At 48.3% G+C, this 15,502-nt stretch overlaps 7 protein-coding genes across 7 annotated transcripts; 6 read left to right on the forward strand and 1 right to left on the reverse strand.

Annotated features, from left to right (window-relative positions):
- Positions 1 to 219: 219 nt before the first annotated feature.
- On the forward strand, positions 220 to 1,902 carry BDV38DRAFT_288443 (TPR domain protein; the record flags this gene model as incomplete). Its single annotated transcript, XM_032061035.1, has 1 exon — positions 220 to 1,902. The coding sequence occupies one exon, from the start codon at positions 220 to 222 to the stop codon at positions 1,900 to 1,902; it is 1,683 nt and encodes a 560-aa protein (XP_031907787.1).
- Positions 1,903 to 3,754: 1,852 nt separating this feature from the next.
- Positions 3,755 to 4,204, forward strand: BDV38DRAFT_13355 (uncharacterized protein). The gene has a single exon (XM_032051327.1). It carries the CDS (start codon positions 3,857 to 3,859, stop codon positions 4,166 to 4,168), a length of 312 nt encoding a protein of 103 aa, XP_031907788.1. The 5' UTR covers positions 3,755 to 3,856; the 3' UTR covers positions 4,169 to 4,204.
- On the forward strand, positions 3,755 to 5,939 carry BDV38DRAFT_263708 (uncharacterized protein). Its single transcript, XM_032056210.1, has one exon. It carries the CDS (start codon positions 4,479 to 4,481, stop codon positions 5,859 to 5,861), a length of 1,383 nt encoding a protein of 460 aa, XP_031907789.1. The 5' UTR covers positions 3,755 to 4,478; the 3' UTR covers positions 5,862 to 5,939.
- A 1,070-nt stretch (positions 5,940 to 7,009) lies between these two features.
- On the forward strand, positions 7,010 to 8,893 carry BDV38DRAFT_289979 (putative neutral amino acid permease; the record flags this gene model as incomplete). Its single annotated transcript, XM_032061379.1, has 8 exons — positions 7,010 to 7,158; positions 7,225 to 7,229; positions 7,289 to 7,361; positions 7,451 to 7,782; positions 7,834 to 7,977; positions 8,029 to 8,243; positions 8,296 to 8,493; positions 8,810 to 8,893. 8 exons carry the CDS (start codon positions 7,010 to 7,012, stop codon positions 8,891 to 8,893), a joined length of 1,200 nt encoding a protein of 399 aa, XP_031907790.1.
- Positions 8,894 to 12,101: 3,208 nt separating this feature from the next.
- On the reverse strand, positions 12,102 to 12,637 carry BDV38DRAFT_13393 (uncharacterized protein). The gene is made up of 3 exons (XM_032051334.1): positions 12,443 to 12,637; positions 12,292 to 12,313; positions 12,102 to 12,225 (listed from the first exon to the last, which is right to left on the reverse strand). The coding sequence occupies exons 1-3, from the start codon at positions 12,602 to 12,604 to the stop codon at positions 12,134 to 12,136; spliced, it is 276 nt and encodes a 91-aa protein (XP_031907791.1). The 5' UTR covers positions 12,605 to 12,637; the 3' UTR covers positions 12,102 to 12,133.
- On the forward strand, positions 12,498 to 14,753 carry BDV38DRAFT_13380 (putative MFS sugar transporter). The gene is made up of 2 exons (XM_032051333.1): positions 12,498 to 13,164; positions 13,225 to 14,753. Exons 1-2 carry the CDS (start codon positions 12,960 to 12,962, stop codon positions 14,565 to 14,567), a joined length of 1,548 nt encoding a protein of 515 aa, XP_031907792.1. The 5' UTR covers positions 12,498 to 12,959; the 3' UTR covers positions 14,568 to 14,753.
- Positions 14,754 to 14,884: 131 nt separating this feature from the next.
- Positions 14,885 to 15,194, forward strand: BDV38DRAFT_288447 (uncharacterized protein; the record flags this gene model as incomplete). Its single annotated transcript, XM_032061036.1, has 2 exons — positions 14,885 to 14,984; positions 15,040 to 15,194. 2 exons carry the CDS (start codon positions 14,885 to 14,887, stop codon positions 15,192 to 15,194), a joined length of 255 nt encoding a protein of 84 aa, XP_031907793.1.
- Positions 15,195 to 15,502: the final 308 nt, after the last annotated feature.

Here is a 15,502-nt window from a genome sequence, read left to right on the forward strand (position 1 = left end):
TAGAAATCTATGCAAAGTTTTTTTTTTGGGATACATTGACTGTATGGAGACAATAAGTAATTCTTATGGGCAGTGCTATCGTGATTATGCCGGGCGAATAACATTACCCCACCTTGTAGAAGTCCCCATGGCTCACTGTCCGTCCTTCTGCCGAACAACATCTGACGGAAGTGATACCAACACCTTGTTGGTTGATTAGTACTTAATCGATCATTTATAATGGGCGTCCATAGCCAAAATTCAGATGGCTACTACAACCTCGGGTCGTTCCACCGGCCGGTGACCACCGCCAGCCCCGAGGCTCAGACCTGGTTTGATCGAGGACTCATCTGGACATATGCTTTCAACCATGAAGAGGCAGTTCACTGTTTCGAAAAAGCCATTGAGCATGACCCCACTTTTGCCATGGCGTACTGGGGGCTTTCGTATGCCCTAGGCCCCAACTACAACAAGCCATGGCAGTTCTTCGATCAGCGGGAATTAGAATTGACAGTCCAGCGCACTCATCGAGCAGCTGAAGAGGCCAGAAAGCACGGGATTACGGCGAGACCCGTAGAGTCGGCACTTATCGAAGCCCTCCAGAAACGATACCCACAGGATCAGCCACTAGGGGACTGCTCGTCTTGGAACCAGGGATACGCCGATGCTATGGGATCTGTCTATCAAAGATTCCCAGATGACCTCGATGTCGCAACATTGTACGCAGATTCGTTGATGAACCTGACACCATGGGAGCTGTGGGTTCTGAAGACTGGTCAGCCGGCACCAACCGCACGCACCCTTGAGATCAAGACGGTGCTTGAACGAGCGTTAACACAGGACGGAGCTCTCCGTCACCCTGGCTTGTTGCACATGTACATCCATCTGATGGAGATGTCGGGCGCACCCGAAACGGCTCTTCTAGCTGCGGATAACCTACGTGGATTGGTCCCTGATGCGGGCCATCTCAATCACATGCCTACTCATTTGGATATTCTATGTGGCGATTATCGGAAGGCAATTGCGTCCAACTCTGAAGCGATCCGAGCAGATGAAAAGTTCCTCGCTCGTGCAGGAGCTGTTAACTTCTATACCCTTTACCGGTCTCATGACTATCACTTCAGGATCTATGCTGCTATGTTCGCAGGCCAGTCAAGGGTTGCCCTAGATACTGCCCAAGAGCTGGAGTTATCCATCCCAGATGAGCTTCTACGTCGCGAGTCACCGCCTATGGCGGATTGGCTTGAAGGGTTTTTGGCAATGAAGGTGCATGTCTTGATTCGGTTCGGTCGGTGGCAGGATATCATCTATCTGGACGTTCCACGAGACGAGAAGCTATACTGTGTGACAACCGCAATGATTCATTACGGCAAAGGCGTCGCGTTCGCTGCGACAGGACAGGTCGACCAGGCAGATAAGGAACGAGAGCTCTTCCATAAAGCCTTAGAGCGTGTTGTGCCTACCCGCATGCTGTTCAACAACAAATGCATTGACATACTAGCCATTGCAGAGGCAATGCTTGATGGGGAACTGGAGTATCGCCAGGGCAATTATGATGCTGCCTTTAGTCATCTAAGACGTTCCATTACCCTGGACGACGGTCTCCCTTACGACGAACCTTGGGGATGGATGCAGCCAACTCGGCATGCTTACGGTGCTCTTCTACTTGAGCAAGGGCGGGTTGAAGATGCGTCGGCAGTGTATAGTGCTGATCTGGGCCTAGATGACACCTTACCTCGTGCACTGCAGCATCCGAACAACGTGTGGTCGCTGCACGGGTATCATGAATGCCTTATTAAGCTTGGGCGAATCGCTGAGGCACGCATTATCAAACAGCAACTGAAGCTTGCAGCAGCTACAGCTGATGTCCGAATCCAGTCGTCATGTTACTGTCGCCGAAGTGATACTGATCAGGTTGAGTAGTTTCCTTGGCGGAACTGCAGCTTTGCTCCTTCGCTGGAGTAACTTGACCTGTCGTTGGTCTTTACGATCGTGGTAATTATTGCGTAGCACGGCGAAGCCTAGCAAGCATTTTACTCAAATTATGTTGACAATCCCCTCTGAATTTCAATCCGTTCATCATGCACTCTGTAGCTTACCAACTTTATCTCTTCACTTTCCTCCACAATTGTGTTATCTAAACTTTGCCTCATCTCTACCCTATGCTCTTGAATGTCATCTTATTCACTTTGAATAGGCTGCTATTGCTGAGGTTAGCCAGGCATTTTGGATGACAAAGCGGTTTATTTTATTTTTATTTTTATTTTTTTCTTCAGAAAGATTTCAGAGGGATGAGGATTCAGCATGACCTGCTTTCACAGCCCCCTCACCAAGCCGCCCGTTTCTGTATTGAGCGAGACATCTCTATCAGCACCAATGTTGCCAGAGGGTGATATTATGAGGTGAGGAACGTCTCAAGTCAGTGGTTGTATGGCACAGGTTCTGCTCCGGGGCCAGACCCTCTACATTCGAGCGCTAGAAGGCAGACAGACATTCTAGAAGCATGGGGCTAACTCGGATAATCTGCGTGGGCCCGGCAAACATTCTACTGTGCCATGTAACAGTCCACCTTCCTGATGGGGAAGAGGAATCACCTGGAATTCTTGGACTGTATATCGTCAGAGACCTGCTGAGTCGACATCGAAAAGAGCACGGGGATTTGCCCATCTCCAGTCTTGACCACCACCCCATGCCAATCCCCCTCACTGACGACGATCTCTCGAAATTCTCGCTTGGCAAGGAGTGGGTATGTATCATCGACTCCATATTTTTCAGGCACCAACCCCACTTGTCGCAGTTATGATTTTTCACCGCTCCATAAATCATGAATGCTTCTCTAGTGAAAACTGCAAACCCCCTTCCGGCCCACCTTCTGAGGGACCCTTCGGTTCTGACAGGTGGACTCACCGTAGAATATGCCCGAGAAGTTCACAACTTCAAATAATACTCCGGAGCACGGAATTCCATTCATCCTTTACAGCGTGCTTGCTCGTAGTGATCCACTGCGATGGCAAAAATCCCAGTCCACTTTCCCGCCCGAAGAAGCAGGCCTGCCGACGAAATGGTTCCACAACAGTAAAGTTTGCTTTGCGCTGGCGCCCTGAAGAAGTCGTTGTTAATCCACTTCAATTGGCGACGGCGACTGAAAATGATAAACAAAATGGCTCATTAACACGCTCGTGCTTACTGCCTAACAATAATTGGGAATGCCATGCTTTCTCGCCTTGCTTTCCTATAGTAATGTTAGTCGGGTATAGTCGCTCGTCGACTGGTCAACCGATGCTGTATGAGGTCAACCTGCGTCAAATGCAGTGCCTGATTGCATATGGTATGTTTGACATGTGCAGTTGCTGACACAGGATGCAATCAAGTAGGACGTTACTTAGTAACACCAAAGTGAAAAGGAAGAAGCGAGATAGAAAGCTCCAAAATAAGTAGTGATTGGAGTCCGGTTGAAGCTGTACTCCATACTACTAGTGGTCGTTATCGTACCAGGGGGGAAATTACCTCCTTGATAATGAGTTGCACGTGTCCTGATCCCATTAAAGGAATTTCCTACTGGCAGACATTCCCAACTCTTCTCTCGGGGGCAAATCCGATTACGCTTTCCCTGCTGGCTGATCTTAACTAATTTTCCGAGGCTGCCGCGGCTATAGCTAAGGCGGTATCCATGTGTGTTTCATATGGGTGACTTGTTCGCTGTCTCAATGTCTACAATAAAGCACGGGTGGAGAGGATGGAGACGGCTAAATCGCGAAAACTGTAACTGCCGTTTAACAGTAGAACGCCGCGAAATAAGAATTGTCGCTTGCCCGCAAGATGGAGTCATTTTAGCGGAGGGCCCCACTGTGAAACTCATACCGACTCTCCTGTGGCGATGGATTGGGGAAATTGGTGGATTCAAGTCTGCCACGGCAGATCACCACCATCACCGCTGCAGGTCATCGCAAAGGATTGGTCCATCTGTCTTTTTGACATTCTTTGCAGGACATATTCCCCATCAACTACTGTATGTGGGAATCCTTTGTCACTATCAGTATCCATGTATTTGTGTGGATCGAATAGCTCACTGAGCAACCCGAAGCGAATCACCATCCGATTTGGACGGATGGCGTGTTTAATTGCAGGCTATCTCTGGTTCACTTTCGGTGTACCATGGATTGAAGCAAGTCAACCGATCTCCGATTAAGATTTTGAAGGCTTCCGCCAGTTCCGCCCACTGTGGTGGTTCTCTCGGCCCCATTGGCCCGCTCTTCCCAGTGATCTGCTTCGGAATTTGCTCGCTGGTGCTTGGGAGGCTTAGTAGGGCTGTTGGCAAAAAAATTCGAAAAAGGGAACATGAGGCAAAACTCAGTTCAATCCAATCTTGGCAGATTACTGCTTGCGGTCGGTTCTTAAACCCTTTGGCCACGGCCATTGTTCCACTCTTGCTCTTCTCCAGACTGTATTGCATTGTCTTTCATACTGTAGTGGTTGTCGGTTCCTTGATTTCCTTGATCATGTCTTTGCCGCTTCCCAATGATGTTCTCCTCCTGGTCGGGGAGTTTCTGGAAGACCACCAAGATCGGTATAACCTTGTCTTTGTATGTCGACGCTTCCATGACCTCTTCCTGCGTTTCGTCTATAGGTCTGCGACACTCAAGAGTTGTGCGCAGACCCAATCCTTCTTACATGCTATTCTCCGTAAGCCCGAGCTGGCTCGGTCAGTGCGGAGTTTGCATTTTGATGATTGGCAACAACATCGTTCCTTTTCTTCTCTCTCTTCGTCCGAGCAAGACATGACATCATTGAATAAATGGGCTGAGGCTATTAGCCATTCCCCTGAGGAATATGTCAAATGGAAGCAGGATCTTCTTCAAGGCGTTGAGGAGGCCTGGATAGCGCTTCTTTTGCCTTTGGTAAACAACCTCAGAGAGCTGCGACTGGTATATCCGAATAAAAATGCATACCTGGATCGAATGCTGCAGAGGGTCATGAAGGGCGAGAAACCCTTTGATGAGCAGCCCGCATTTAGCATGTTGCAAAAGGTATCTCTCAGTCATCAGGATTCTGAGGAGGATACCAAAGGCAGTTATATGCCATCACAGATCTTTCCTTTTTTCCGATTGCCGTCAATGCGGACATTTTCAGCGGATTCGGTGATTGAGTCTAACCCTCCGCAAGAAGATAAGCACACATCAACAGCCGAGGCCCCGGTGGCCGGGTCCTCTCTGATCTCAGAGATTACTCTCAACTCCAGCAATGGCTCCCAAGGGATGGAGAACTTGATTGCTTCATGCTCCTCACTCAAGTCTTTCAAGTATCAACACTCTGATTCACACCTGCTTGCCGAGGGCTTCCAGCCGTCCGCATTTTACCGGTCGCTGGCAGGCAGTAAGAATAGCCTACATACCCTTTGGCTTGATAATTACGGGGACCATCTGCCATTTACTATTGCCGGGGTTAATGAAACCCACGACGAATGGTTCGGTAGCTTGGCAGAGTTTACCGCGTTGAAAGACATCCGCATTCGCCTACCCAACCTGCTTGATATTCGATACCAACCCGAGCCTTCTACTGTGCTTACCAATGTTTTGCCGCCATCGGTGGAATCGCTCTACATTGAAAGTTGCAAAGAGAACACCCTGGGAATGTTAATTGGGCAGCTGAAAATGGTGCTCAACAAGCGACAGACCCGCTTCTCTAGATTGCGACGCTTGGACATCGAGGGTTTCTTCCATGAGGAGGAAGATGAAGACGCCTCGGGGTACCAGGAGAGCGCGGCTACTACCGGGGGCCAGAAGGCTATCAAGCCTCGAGTATACGAGATAGCTGAGCCACTCCGGGCGGCCTGTGCTGAGGCTGGCATTGACTTGTTCCTCCGCGACCGTGTGGTTTCATGATAACATCACCATACTTTTGCATCTCATTTATAGACGGATAGACCGTGCTTTTCTTATTTTGTTTGCATAATACCCGATAGACAAGATAGAATCATAGACACGATTTGGTATTTGAGCCTTTCCTCTTTTTCTTTTTGTTCCTGTTAAATCTTCTTATTTCCGTGAATGAAGAAGAGTTTGTACGTCCGATGGGCCCTTCGAGAATCTTTACACCGTATCATTCCTTTCAGCTTACAGGGTAATGATCATATCCCCATGCATTGCTGATGAAGTCTCTTAGTGATTTATCGGAGCATGGGGTTTGTTAACTGGGTCAAATGAAGATGACTGGCTTGAAAGGTCACCGATAATAGCCCACCGTCCTAAGGAGATACAGTAGTATTGCATGAATAAACAATGCATCCTCTTCTGATGCTATTGGCAGGACTCCAACTTTACTATCTCCCATGCTGAACATGTGATTCTCATCATGTTAATCGTCGGAATAATAGTAATTTGCTTGAATAGGCTAAGGATGTCCATAAATATCCAATGCAACATCGATAAAACCATATATTAAATCCCGTGATCAAATTGCTAGAACGTGGAGGACTCGTGGCAGCGTAGGAAGGGAGTAACAGTAATATCCGCCTAGCGAAAGCGTCGGGCCTTATATAATGGATTCCTCGGACAGGAAATCTCGTGCGGCATCAACCGAAAGGAATGAATCCTTTTCCAATCAAGGCCATAATTTTACCATGACTGTCGCAACCCTAAATAGCTTTCTCCGCATTCACGTCGCATTGGGGTTCCCCACAGCCCCAACCAGCTGTCTGGGGTCCTTAGTTGAGCTAATATCGGTCAACCCAATGGAAGACTTGCACCTATGGTACTAGTCATCATCAGACCAAGTGTTGCTATGCATATGAGGTCGTGGTGCCAGGCACTCCGGTCGCTCAGGCCATTCCATCTTCCTCACCTGGAAGAATCGCTCGGCCCCTGTTTTGACCCTCGTCGTGATCCTTTCACTCCTGTCCGTGACATATTGATGGGCTTTTAATGACTGGGTTCTCTCAATCATTGATCGAATTCGTTTCAGCGTCCTAAAGAGTACTTACTACTAATTATCCTCATTGATCATCTTAGACGATATACGGACACTATACACCATGGCACATAGCTCGATCGATCAAGTGGAAGATCCTCCCACCTATAGTCACGAGAAGAAAAATAAAAATGGGGAAACGCCTCCGATGTATGACGATCCATTTGGGGATGAAGAGTTCGCAGAGGTGAAATATCGTACCTTGCGCTGGTGGTATGCATTCCCATGAGATCTGAGGTACATAATGCAATTCTAATTACGCCTTGCTGATTCCGCTAGGCAATGTGGAATGAGTACGTTTCGACCATATTGTGGTAACACGGATAATTCGCTGACTTGACAGTCATGATCGCCGAGACTATTTCGCTGGGCATTTTATCACTCCCTTCGGCCATGGCGGCGCTCGGCCTTGTTCCGTGAGTGTTCATTGGCAACGCCCTCTCTGTCGAGACTTTTGGTGGCTTGGTGGCTGATCCTAAGCATCTTGCTTGGCTATGCTGAATAGGGCTGTGATACTCATCATAGGCCTCGGCTTGGTAGCTACGTACACAGGATACGTTCTCGGCCAGTTCAAGCTGCGATATCCCCACGTGCATAGTATGGCGGATGCTGGTGAAATCTTGTTGGGCCGATTTGGTCGCGAATTGCTGGGCACTGCCCAGTTGGTCTTTTTGATCTTTATCATGGGTAGTCATATCCTAACTTTCACTGTCATGATGAATACTTTAACCAAGCATGGTACTTGCTCCATTGTGTTCGGGGTGGTCGGCTTAATCCTGTCTTTCGTCTGCACTTTGCCTCGGACGCTGAAGAAGGTATCCTGGCTATCGATTTCCTGTAAGTTAGGTTAGCTACTCTGAGGAAGCGTGATCGAGCTGACAACAACAGCGTTCATCAGTATTATAGCGGCCGTTCTGATCACCATGATCGCTATTGGAATCCAGCGACCAGGCGACGGACATATCGATGTGACCGTCGATACCAGTTTATACAAGGGCTTTTTGGCCGTGACAAACATCGTCTTCGCTTATGGTACGCTGAGTAGGGTCGACACATGCAAAGCATATGCTAACAGCGACATAGCTGGCCACGTCGCTTTCTTTGGTTTTATCTCTGAGATGGAAACACCGACAGATTATCCCAAAACCCTGTACCTGCTCCAGGCAACTGATACAACCATGTATACCGTCACGGCTTTAGTCATCTATCGATATGGCGGCAAAGACGTGTCATCCCCCGCGCTGGGATCGACTAGTCCATTGGTCTCGAAGATCGCCTACGGAATCGCCATTCCGACGGTATAGCTCGCCCCATTATTGCATACTACCGCGACTAATGATTGACTACTAGATCATCATTGCCGGCGTGATCAACGGCCATGTGGCGTGCAAGTATATATACGTCCGTCTCTTCCGCAATACAGATCGCATGCACAAGCGGAATCTGGTGTCTATAGGGTCATGGATTCTGATCGGGTTGGTGCTGTGGACGCTCGCATGGATCATTGCCGAGGCGATCCCAGTATTCAACAACCTGCTGAGTTTGATAGTAAGTTGCACATTCCATCTTTCTTGTTTGGAATCCGATGATGCTGATTATCCCGTGGACCGCATTATTCGCCAGCTGGTTTACGTGTAAGTTTCCCCCACTGTTTTTCAAGGCAAGAAGCTAATGCACGCAAAACAGATGGAATGAGCGGCATTTTCTGGCTTTTCATGAACTGGGGCTATTACACATCTTCGCCACGGAAGATATTTTTGACTATAGTGAATTTGATCATTGTTGGCATTGGTGGATGTCTGGTGGGCTATCTCCATTCCTTTCCATTCCTTCTCCTGTTAAAACATATGCTAACGAATATCAGTGCGGACTAGGATTGTACGTATCGGGCAAAGCCATCCACGACGATCCAAGCAACGCGAGTTTCTCCTGCGCTAACAATGCCTGATTGATGGCTTTATAACTTGGTTAAAGATAGCATTGGATGTTTATATCACGACTTGCTGTGACAATATTAGACCTTGTAACAGCAACTTCGAATCAATGGCCCTTAGCTTTCTGGTTTTTGAGTTAATCAAGTGGTGTGCTTTGCGTAATGGCTCCTGACAGTGCAATTAAGGACAGTCAAAGGAGGTGCTGAAGGAGGTGTTGAAGGAGGATGGCGGGGAGGAGGGGGGGGTTTATACTCCTTCGGCCCTGGCTGGAGCCTGAGCGCCTTACGCTAATTCACTCTCCAAGAAGGCAACAGAAGCCCCTTGGGAAGTCACATACTTGTATTTGGAAGGTTTGAAAGGGGTCAGCATCAGAGAGAATCAGAGCATCGGAGCGTTCCCCATTCGAATTCTGACTCACGATAGTCCATAAGGTAACCACCATACGTATATGGGTATTACTCCGTAGTTTGCATAGAGCATATTGATCAAACCAGGACATGGATACGCCACAACCTTCCTCTCTAAATCCTAAAGCTAGGTTACCAGCTCGACATAACAATCTAACTTTCCACAACCACATCAGACCCAGACTTCACCCATCCCCCTCAGTCATCACGAGTATAAAGTTCCCACCCTAAAACATCCATGCCCTTTGCAAAGCGCCAACCTTACCCCCTCTAAACAAGCCCCTCTTTGCCAAACAACGAAATTCAAACAAATGTGCAACCTCCCAAGTTTCCACTTGCAACACACCCTCACTACATACTTCCACCTACCCAGCAGATCTGCAAGCAAGCATCCGCTTCCACAATCTGCCCCAATCATAGACGACCCCTTCGCAGCGCTCAGCGAAGTCTCTTTTCCCGAGCCTGTTCCACGACAGCAGCAAACTGAATCGGCGAGTGAGTGTCTGAGCCTTGAAAGGATGCTTTCCGAAGATCAGGTTAGTGGGACTATTGAGTGCTTGAGTGAGATTGCGGCACCGGGGCCTGTCAGGAGGGCCTCTTTCTGAGTGATACTCTCTCTTTTGGGTGTTGGTTATATAGCATCGGACGGATTCTTGGGTGGGTGGTGGTCGGACTTTTCTCTCACTGTGTGGTTATGAAGTTTAGCACCTTGTATGAAAGGGGGAGAAGGAGGAATCCGCTGAGTGCAGTATTGCTCTGCTGGGATGCTTGTGGGAATGGTAAATGTCTAATGGGATTTCATGGTCGGATTATGAATATGACCGTTTTGTTATGAATCTTGAAGATTGGGGGATGTGTATTATTATCTTTCCTTTTCCCTACATACCTCAAAACTGCTAGTTATGTATGATCGATTAATAGACTCTTATCATAGTCAGCCGTATATGGGACAGCAACCAGCCCATTCTGAGATTGATATTATATCCCTTTATATTAATGATGGCTTGTACATCAAACCCCAACTGATATCTTTAATATTGTTCTTTTGTCAGTTAGTAAATACCAATATCCCGAGGCCAAAACCAGAAGTTTAAACCTTACAACGACCTTTAACAGACAGCCCGACCACTCAACATGGCGAGTAATTGAGCGCCTTGGTGGCTATTGCGTATGGAAGCTGAACGTCTGGACCGACCCGAACGCTCTAGTCGTCATAGAACTAGACAACCAAGTAACACACACTCTGGATCAAGGCATTGGGATATATGTGGATCAATTGGGCTTACAAAAAGAAGAAAAAGGAAGAGAAACAGAGATGGATGGTAAGAAAAGCCGAAGACAATCAAAGCCTAATATTCCGGTTAGGTTGCATTGTATGCTTCATATATTAGTAGTCGATGTAAAACTTCAGGTTGCAGCAAGAATATATATATTAGTGTACTATCAATCAGCAGTGGCTCTGCTTAGACTAAATAAAGTAACAGTAATATCATCGGGAATAGCCAGTATCTTCTTGCTAGAGGAACTCCGTTGGACCGAAGTCGAAGACGCAGACCTCGGGGCTGTCAGAAAACTATAGTGCTTCAAATGCCTGCTTTTGTTTGATGGTAATACCACTTCTTCATGTGCTAGTCTATCACTGGCGTGTTTCCTATGCAGTTCTTTCCCTGATCTATGTTTTGTGTGGTGACTATCGTGACTGTGTAGGATTCAGAGTCAAGCAAAACTTGTTTTTTTCCAAAACAGTTATCGTCAAACATGTGCTTACAATGATCCCTTTAAGGCTGTATTCTACTACTGACGACGGCATAAAAGCTTGAACGGCATTATTTCGATCATCTCTAGTAATGAAATGATCAACAATGCACGATCAATAGCGCTTAAGGCCAAGAAATATCTAACGTACGAAGGTTTCGGGACCTGGGAAGGCAATTCAAGGTACAGCGCCACTCTCTCCTAGAAGGACCCATATCTTTCTACAACTATAATTGGCTGTACATATAAAAAGTTTTTAACATTGCTGCATTCCGATCGACTGAGGGAAGCGAAGAATCTGACGTCCTGTTCGGATTATTTCTTACCCATGACGGAGAGAAGCTCAGGGCAACACTGAGATCGAGTTGGGAATTTGCAGATTCAAATGACAATTTGATCCTCGTCATGACCAGTTATCAACGTAGATAATGCTATCTCCGTGAGATTCCGGGGGGCAAAACGTCGAATAGATATCTGCTCATGGAATGACACAAGAAGCCTCGGCAGACGATAACGATAAGCGCGGGAATGACCAATACCGGTATATCAGTGCGATAACACATGCGAGGTAACGAGATCATGTAATGGAGTCAACTAATGGGCTTTCCAGGACCCCCAAGTGGAGCCAAAGCTTGACGATCTTGGCGACAGTGTAGCCATCAACCAACGCCTAACAGCGTCTAACATGTCCAATTAAGACCGTTGTAGACTTATCAATTGCCGGTGGGATTCTGATAACACTACCTTATTGCCAAAGATAGGAAAAGTAATTGCGTATTGACCGCGCAACCGTATATAAGTGATCCACTTACCCCAGTTCCGCCACATCCGCCTTCTCCACGAGCATTGACTTGTCTCCTTGATGCATGAAGAGGCCCCGTTGCTTTTTCCACAGGGATGAAGTAACATGATCGTCCCTATATCAAACATTTATGTTTTGATTTTCCACGCCCAAAAGTGCACGCGGTAGCGATGGTGTTGCATCGGCGGACTCCGGACTAATCAGTGAAAGCAGATGAAGTACGAGTGATGCTCAAGGAGAGCTCCTATACACGAGGTTGCAGTGGCTCAGTTGTCCTTCGGACAATGCCTTCATGTACTGATTGCATTGTTCGTTAAGGGATGGACTGCGAACGATTTTATTAGGTCACACGACTCGGATATCACCGTTATGACAAGAGACGCTTTGGCAAGCCAAGGAACATTAGAACGAAGCGAGATTTCTTGGTTTTCTGGGGTAATACACATGCATCCAAAATGGACCCAGCAGAGCTGTTTATTAAACGTCGATCCATGAGCAATTGACTCTTTCCATTACTCAATACAATGTTATCTGGCCGAGGTTGAACTGCCGTCGGCCGGGTCCGATGGGAGGCAAAGCCGAGTTTGGTGGGGACTGACCAACTTAGGGTAAGCGGGGAAAAGGAATGCCACCGCTGTTACTCCAAGCAAGAGTATCTGGGAGGGTGTTCCCATGCCTCTGGGAAGTTTCGTTTCGCAGCATGTATACGAATCCTCGTGAAAGTTAGGCTGGGACGAAAACCACATGGCACGAATCGCCATGGAGGATATCCTCAATGGCAGCCATGATCACCACTTCCGATCATCGGCCAAGCATCTTGGACTCTCGCCTAGTGGCGTCCCTCAAGCAAAGCGAAGTCTGGGGAAAAAGGGCCCACGTCTTGGTGCCACGGGTACCGCCGATGACCGGGCAATGACCGAAAGGGTTATACCTTTTTATAACTTGAGATGCATCCAGGCTGGTTTCGAATGGACCTAACGATCGCAGCGGGGCTGAATTGGCTGAGCCATTTCTATATACAGTATTTCCCCGGATTAATTGCATGACTTTTTCATACCATTGCCTCATAATCAGACCACTTTTAAGAAATCCCTGTGTGTGTTGCATGTCTTGGCCATGCAGCCTTACTTTGGTTTGCGCGGTGCGCTTCTAAATCGGGCCATCATCTGGCTCGTCGTATGCCCAGCATTCGTCTGTTATGGTTACAACCAGGGTGTCACCGGCGGGCTGTTGACCCTGGAATCCTTCGCCCTGCAGTTTCCCCAGATGAACACCCTGACCACTGAGGGTGCCGAGCAGCATTATAACTCCACTATTCAAGGTAATTCTCCTGTGGCACCCTTGTCGCATTGTTACCTCCCCTGACTCTCATCGTGTTTAGGAACGGTGGTCGCATTGTATACCGTGGGAGGTATCTTCGGATCTCTGTCATGCATCTACCTGGGTGACCTGCTTGGGCGCCGACGCGTCATTTTCATTACCTCGGCAATTTCCATCATCGGAGCGGTTTTAATGGCAACCTCATTCCAACTCGCCCAATTTATTGTCGCCCGCCTGGTGCTGGGCGTGGGCACCGGTGGCTATGTGGCGACTGTACCTGTGTGGCAGGCCGAGATCTCTCAGGCTAAGAAACGTGGCGCCCACGTCGTAACGGACGGGATTTTCATCGGTGCAGGCATCGCGATCTCCTTATGGATAGACTTCGGCTTTTACTTCGTGAAGGGCAACTCGGTCTCATGGCGATTCCCACTGGCTTTCCAGGTTCTGCTGTCGTTAGTTGTCATGCTCTTCATTACAATTTTCCCCGAATCCCCCCGATGGCTTGTCAAGAGAGGTCGAGTGGAGGAAGCACGCGAAATTCTGGCTGCGTTGGCCGACCAGGAACTCCACTCCGAGGATATCAACATGGCTCTCGCCGATATTGAACGATCCCTGGCCCTCTCGGGCTCTGGATCTTGGAAGGATATGTTGTCGATGGGCGAGCAGCGGTTGTTCCATCGGACGGTTCTTGCGGCTACCGGACAGATGTTCCAGCAGATGTGCGGAATCAATCTCATCACATTTTACGCCACCACCATCTTCGAGCAGTACCTTGGACTCGACCCGATACAGTCTCGGATCCTTGCGGCATCCATGACTCTCACTCAGCCTCTTGGCGGATTCTTGGCTTTCTTCACCATCGACCGGCTGGGCCGGCGACCGCTGATGCTGTGGAGTGCGGTCGGCATGTCGGCATCTATGGCGATATTGGGCGGCACCACATCGGTGACGGACAACACAGGCACGCTGGTAGCGGCTGTGGTGTTCCTGTTTGTCTTCGAGTTTATCTTCACCGTGGGTTACTCCGGATTGACCTTCCTGTATGCCACAGAGGTGGCTCCGCTGCAGCTGCGCGCGGCCATCAGCGCAGTCTCAACCGCCGCTGTGTGGACTTTCAACTTCCTTCTGGCTGAGGTGACGCCCGTCGGCTTCAATACCATCTCCTACAAGTACTATATCATCTTCGCCGTGTTGAACGCGGCTATAGTACCGGTGGTATACTTTTTCTTCCCGGAGACCAACGGTCGTACCCTGGAGGAAATCGACGAGATCTTCCTGCGGTCGAAGACCATTTTCGACCCGCCCCGTCTGGCGCGGACGCTACCCAAAATGCATCTCGCCCAAGATGTCGAAATCGAGGGGGGAAATGAATCAGGGGACAGTGTTGCGAAGGGCAAGATGTAATTGATTGAAATCCTTCGCGAGTGGTGGAGAAATGAAATTACTATTTGACGGATAGTGTATGATCAACATGATACTTGCTAGTTCCAATACGGATGATCGGCTCTCCGGGCCGTTATGGTTAAATTGAAGTTATTCTTAATGGTTTTATCCGTGGTGTTCCGTGTCGCTTTCGCGGTGCGAGTCTGAATCAATCTGAAACGAATCCTAAAACACTCTGTCAGGAAGGAAGGATCCTCTCAACGTTATAAATTCCTCAGTAAGCGCCCAATGTCTTGCATACCACAGGTACCAGGATAAATTGTTCACATCGTACAAACATGAAGTCATTCTTGTTCCTAATTCCCCTTGTTCACGCTGGAGAAGTCGTCTGGGACGGCTTCTTCAACTCCTCCTTCACTGTCGATCAGCTAGACAAATGTAAGACCAAATACTTGAACATCTATCTCCACAGCAAACGCTAATGTCTATTTAGGGTCTTGGTCTAACCCAGTCGGCCCATACCAGTGGTACATCCACGGCTCCGAGGCCACTAGCAACTACCTTGAAGTTAGCGCAGACTTCAAGAACCCGGCGGACAAGAGCGATGAGAAGGGCATTCGCATCAGCATTGTACAACACTCCTCATAAACACTTGGCCCAAGAAAAGTCACTAACGTCTCTTTCTAAAGGATGACACCTCGTCCTGGAATGGCCAAACCATGATGCGCTCTGAGCTTATCCCCCAGACCGACGCTGATCTCGGCTCTGGCACCCTGTTCTACCATTTCTCCCTGCAAACCAAGGAGGAAAACGCCCCCACTGCGGCTCTTGAGCATCAAATTGCGTTCTTCGAGGTACTTTATTTGATTTATTTTTTTTTTTTTTTTTTTCCTTTCTTTCATTTGTCTTCCCCTTCCCGTTTAGCTTTCTCGGTGGTTTGCAAGCGCTGACCACGG

This window comes from Aspergillus pseudotamarii, assembly GCF_009193445.1.
Source record: "Aspergillus pseudotamarii strain CBS 117625 unplaced genomic scaffold BDV38scaffold_101, whole genome shotgun sequence".
NCBI classification, from domain to species: Eukaryota; Fungi; Ascomycota; class Eurotiomycetes; order Eurotiales; family Aspergillaceae; genus Aspergillus; species Aspergillus pseudotamarii.

Excerpts from the sequence above, each read along its gene's own strand:
- BDV38DRAFT_13355 (XM_032051327.1), top strand. The coding sequence starts at position 3,857 with ATGGATTGGGGAAATTGGTGGATTCAAGTCTGCCACGGCAGATCACCA.
- BDV38DRAFT_263708 (XM_032056210.1), top strand. The coding sequence starts at position 4,479 with ATGTCTTTGCCGCTTCCCAATGATGTTCTCCTCCTGGTCGGGGAGTTT.
- BDV38DRAFT_13393 (XM_032051334.1), bottom strand. The coding sequence starts at position 12,604 with ATGGCGATTCGTGCCATGTGGTTTTCGTCCCAGCCTAACTTTCACGAG. Across the intron at positions 12,314-12,442 it reads TCCCCGCTTACCCTAAGTTG|CTCTGCTGGGTCCATTTTGG; the intron begins GTCAGTCCCCAC and ends TTTAATAAACAG. Across the intron at positions 12,226-12,291 it reads CTGCTGGGTCCATTTTGGAT|CGTCTCTTGTCATAACGGTG; the intron begins GCATGTGTATTA and ends GGCTTGCCAAAG.
- BDV38DRAFT_13380 (XM_032051333.1), top strand. The coding sequence starts at position 12,960 with ATGCAGCCTTACTTTGGTTTGCGCGGTGCGCTTCTAAATCGGGCCATC. Across the intron at positions 13,165-13,224 it reads TTATAACTCCACTATTCAAG|GAACGGTGGTCGCATTGTAT; the intron begins GTAATTCTCCTG and ends CATCGTGTTTAG.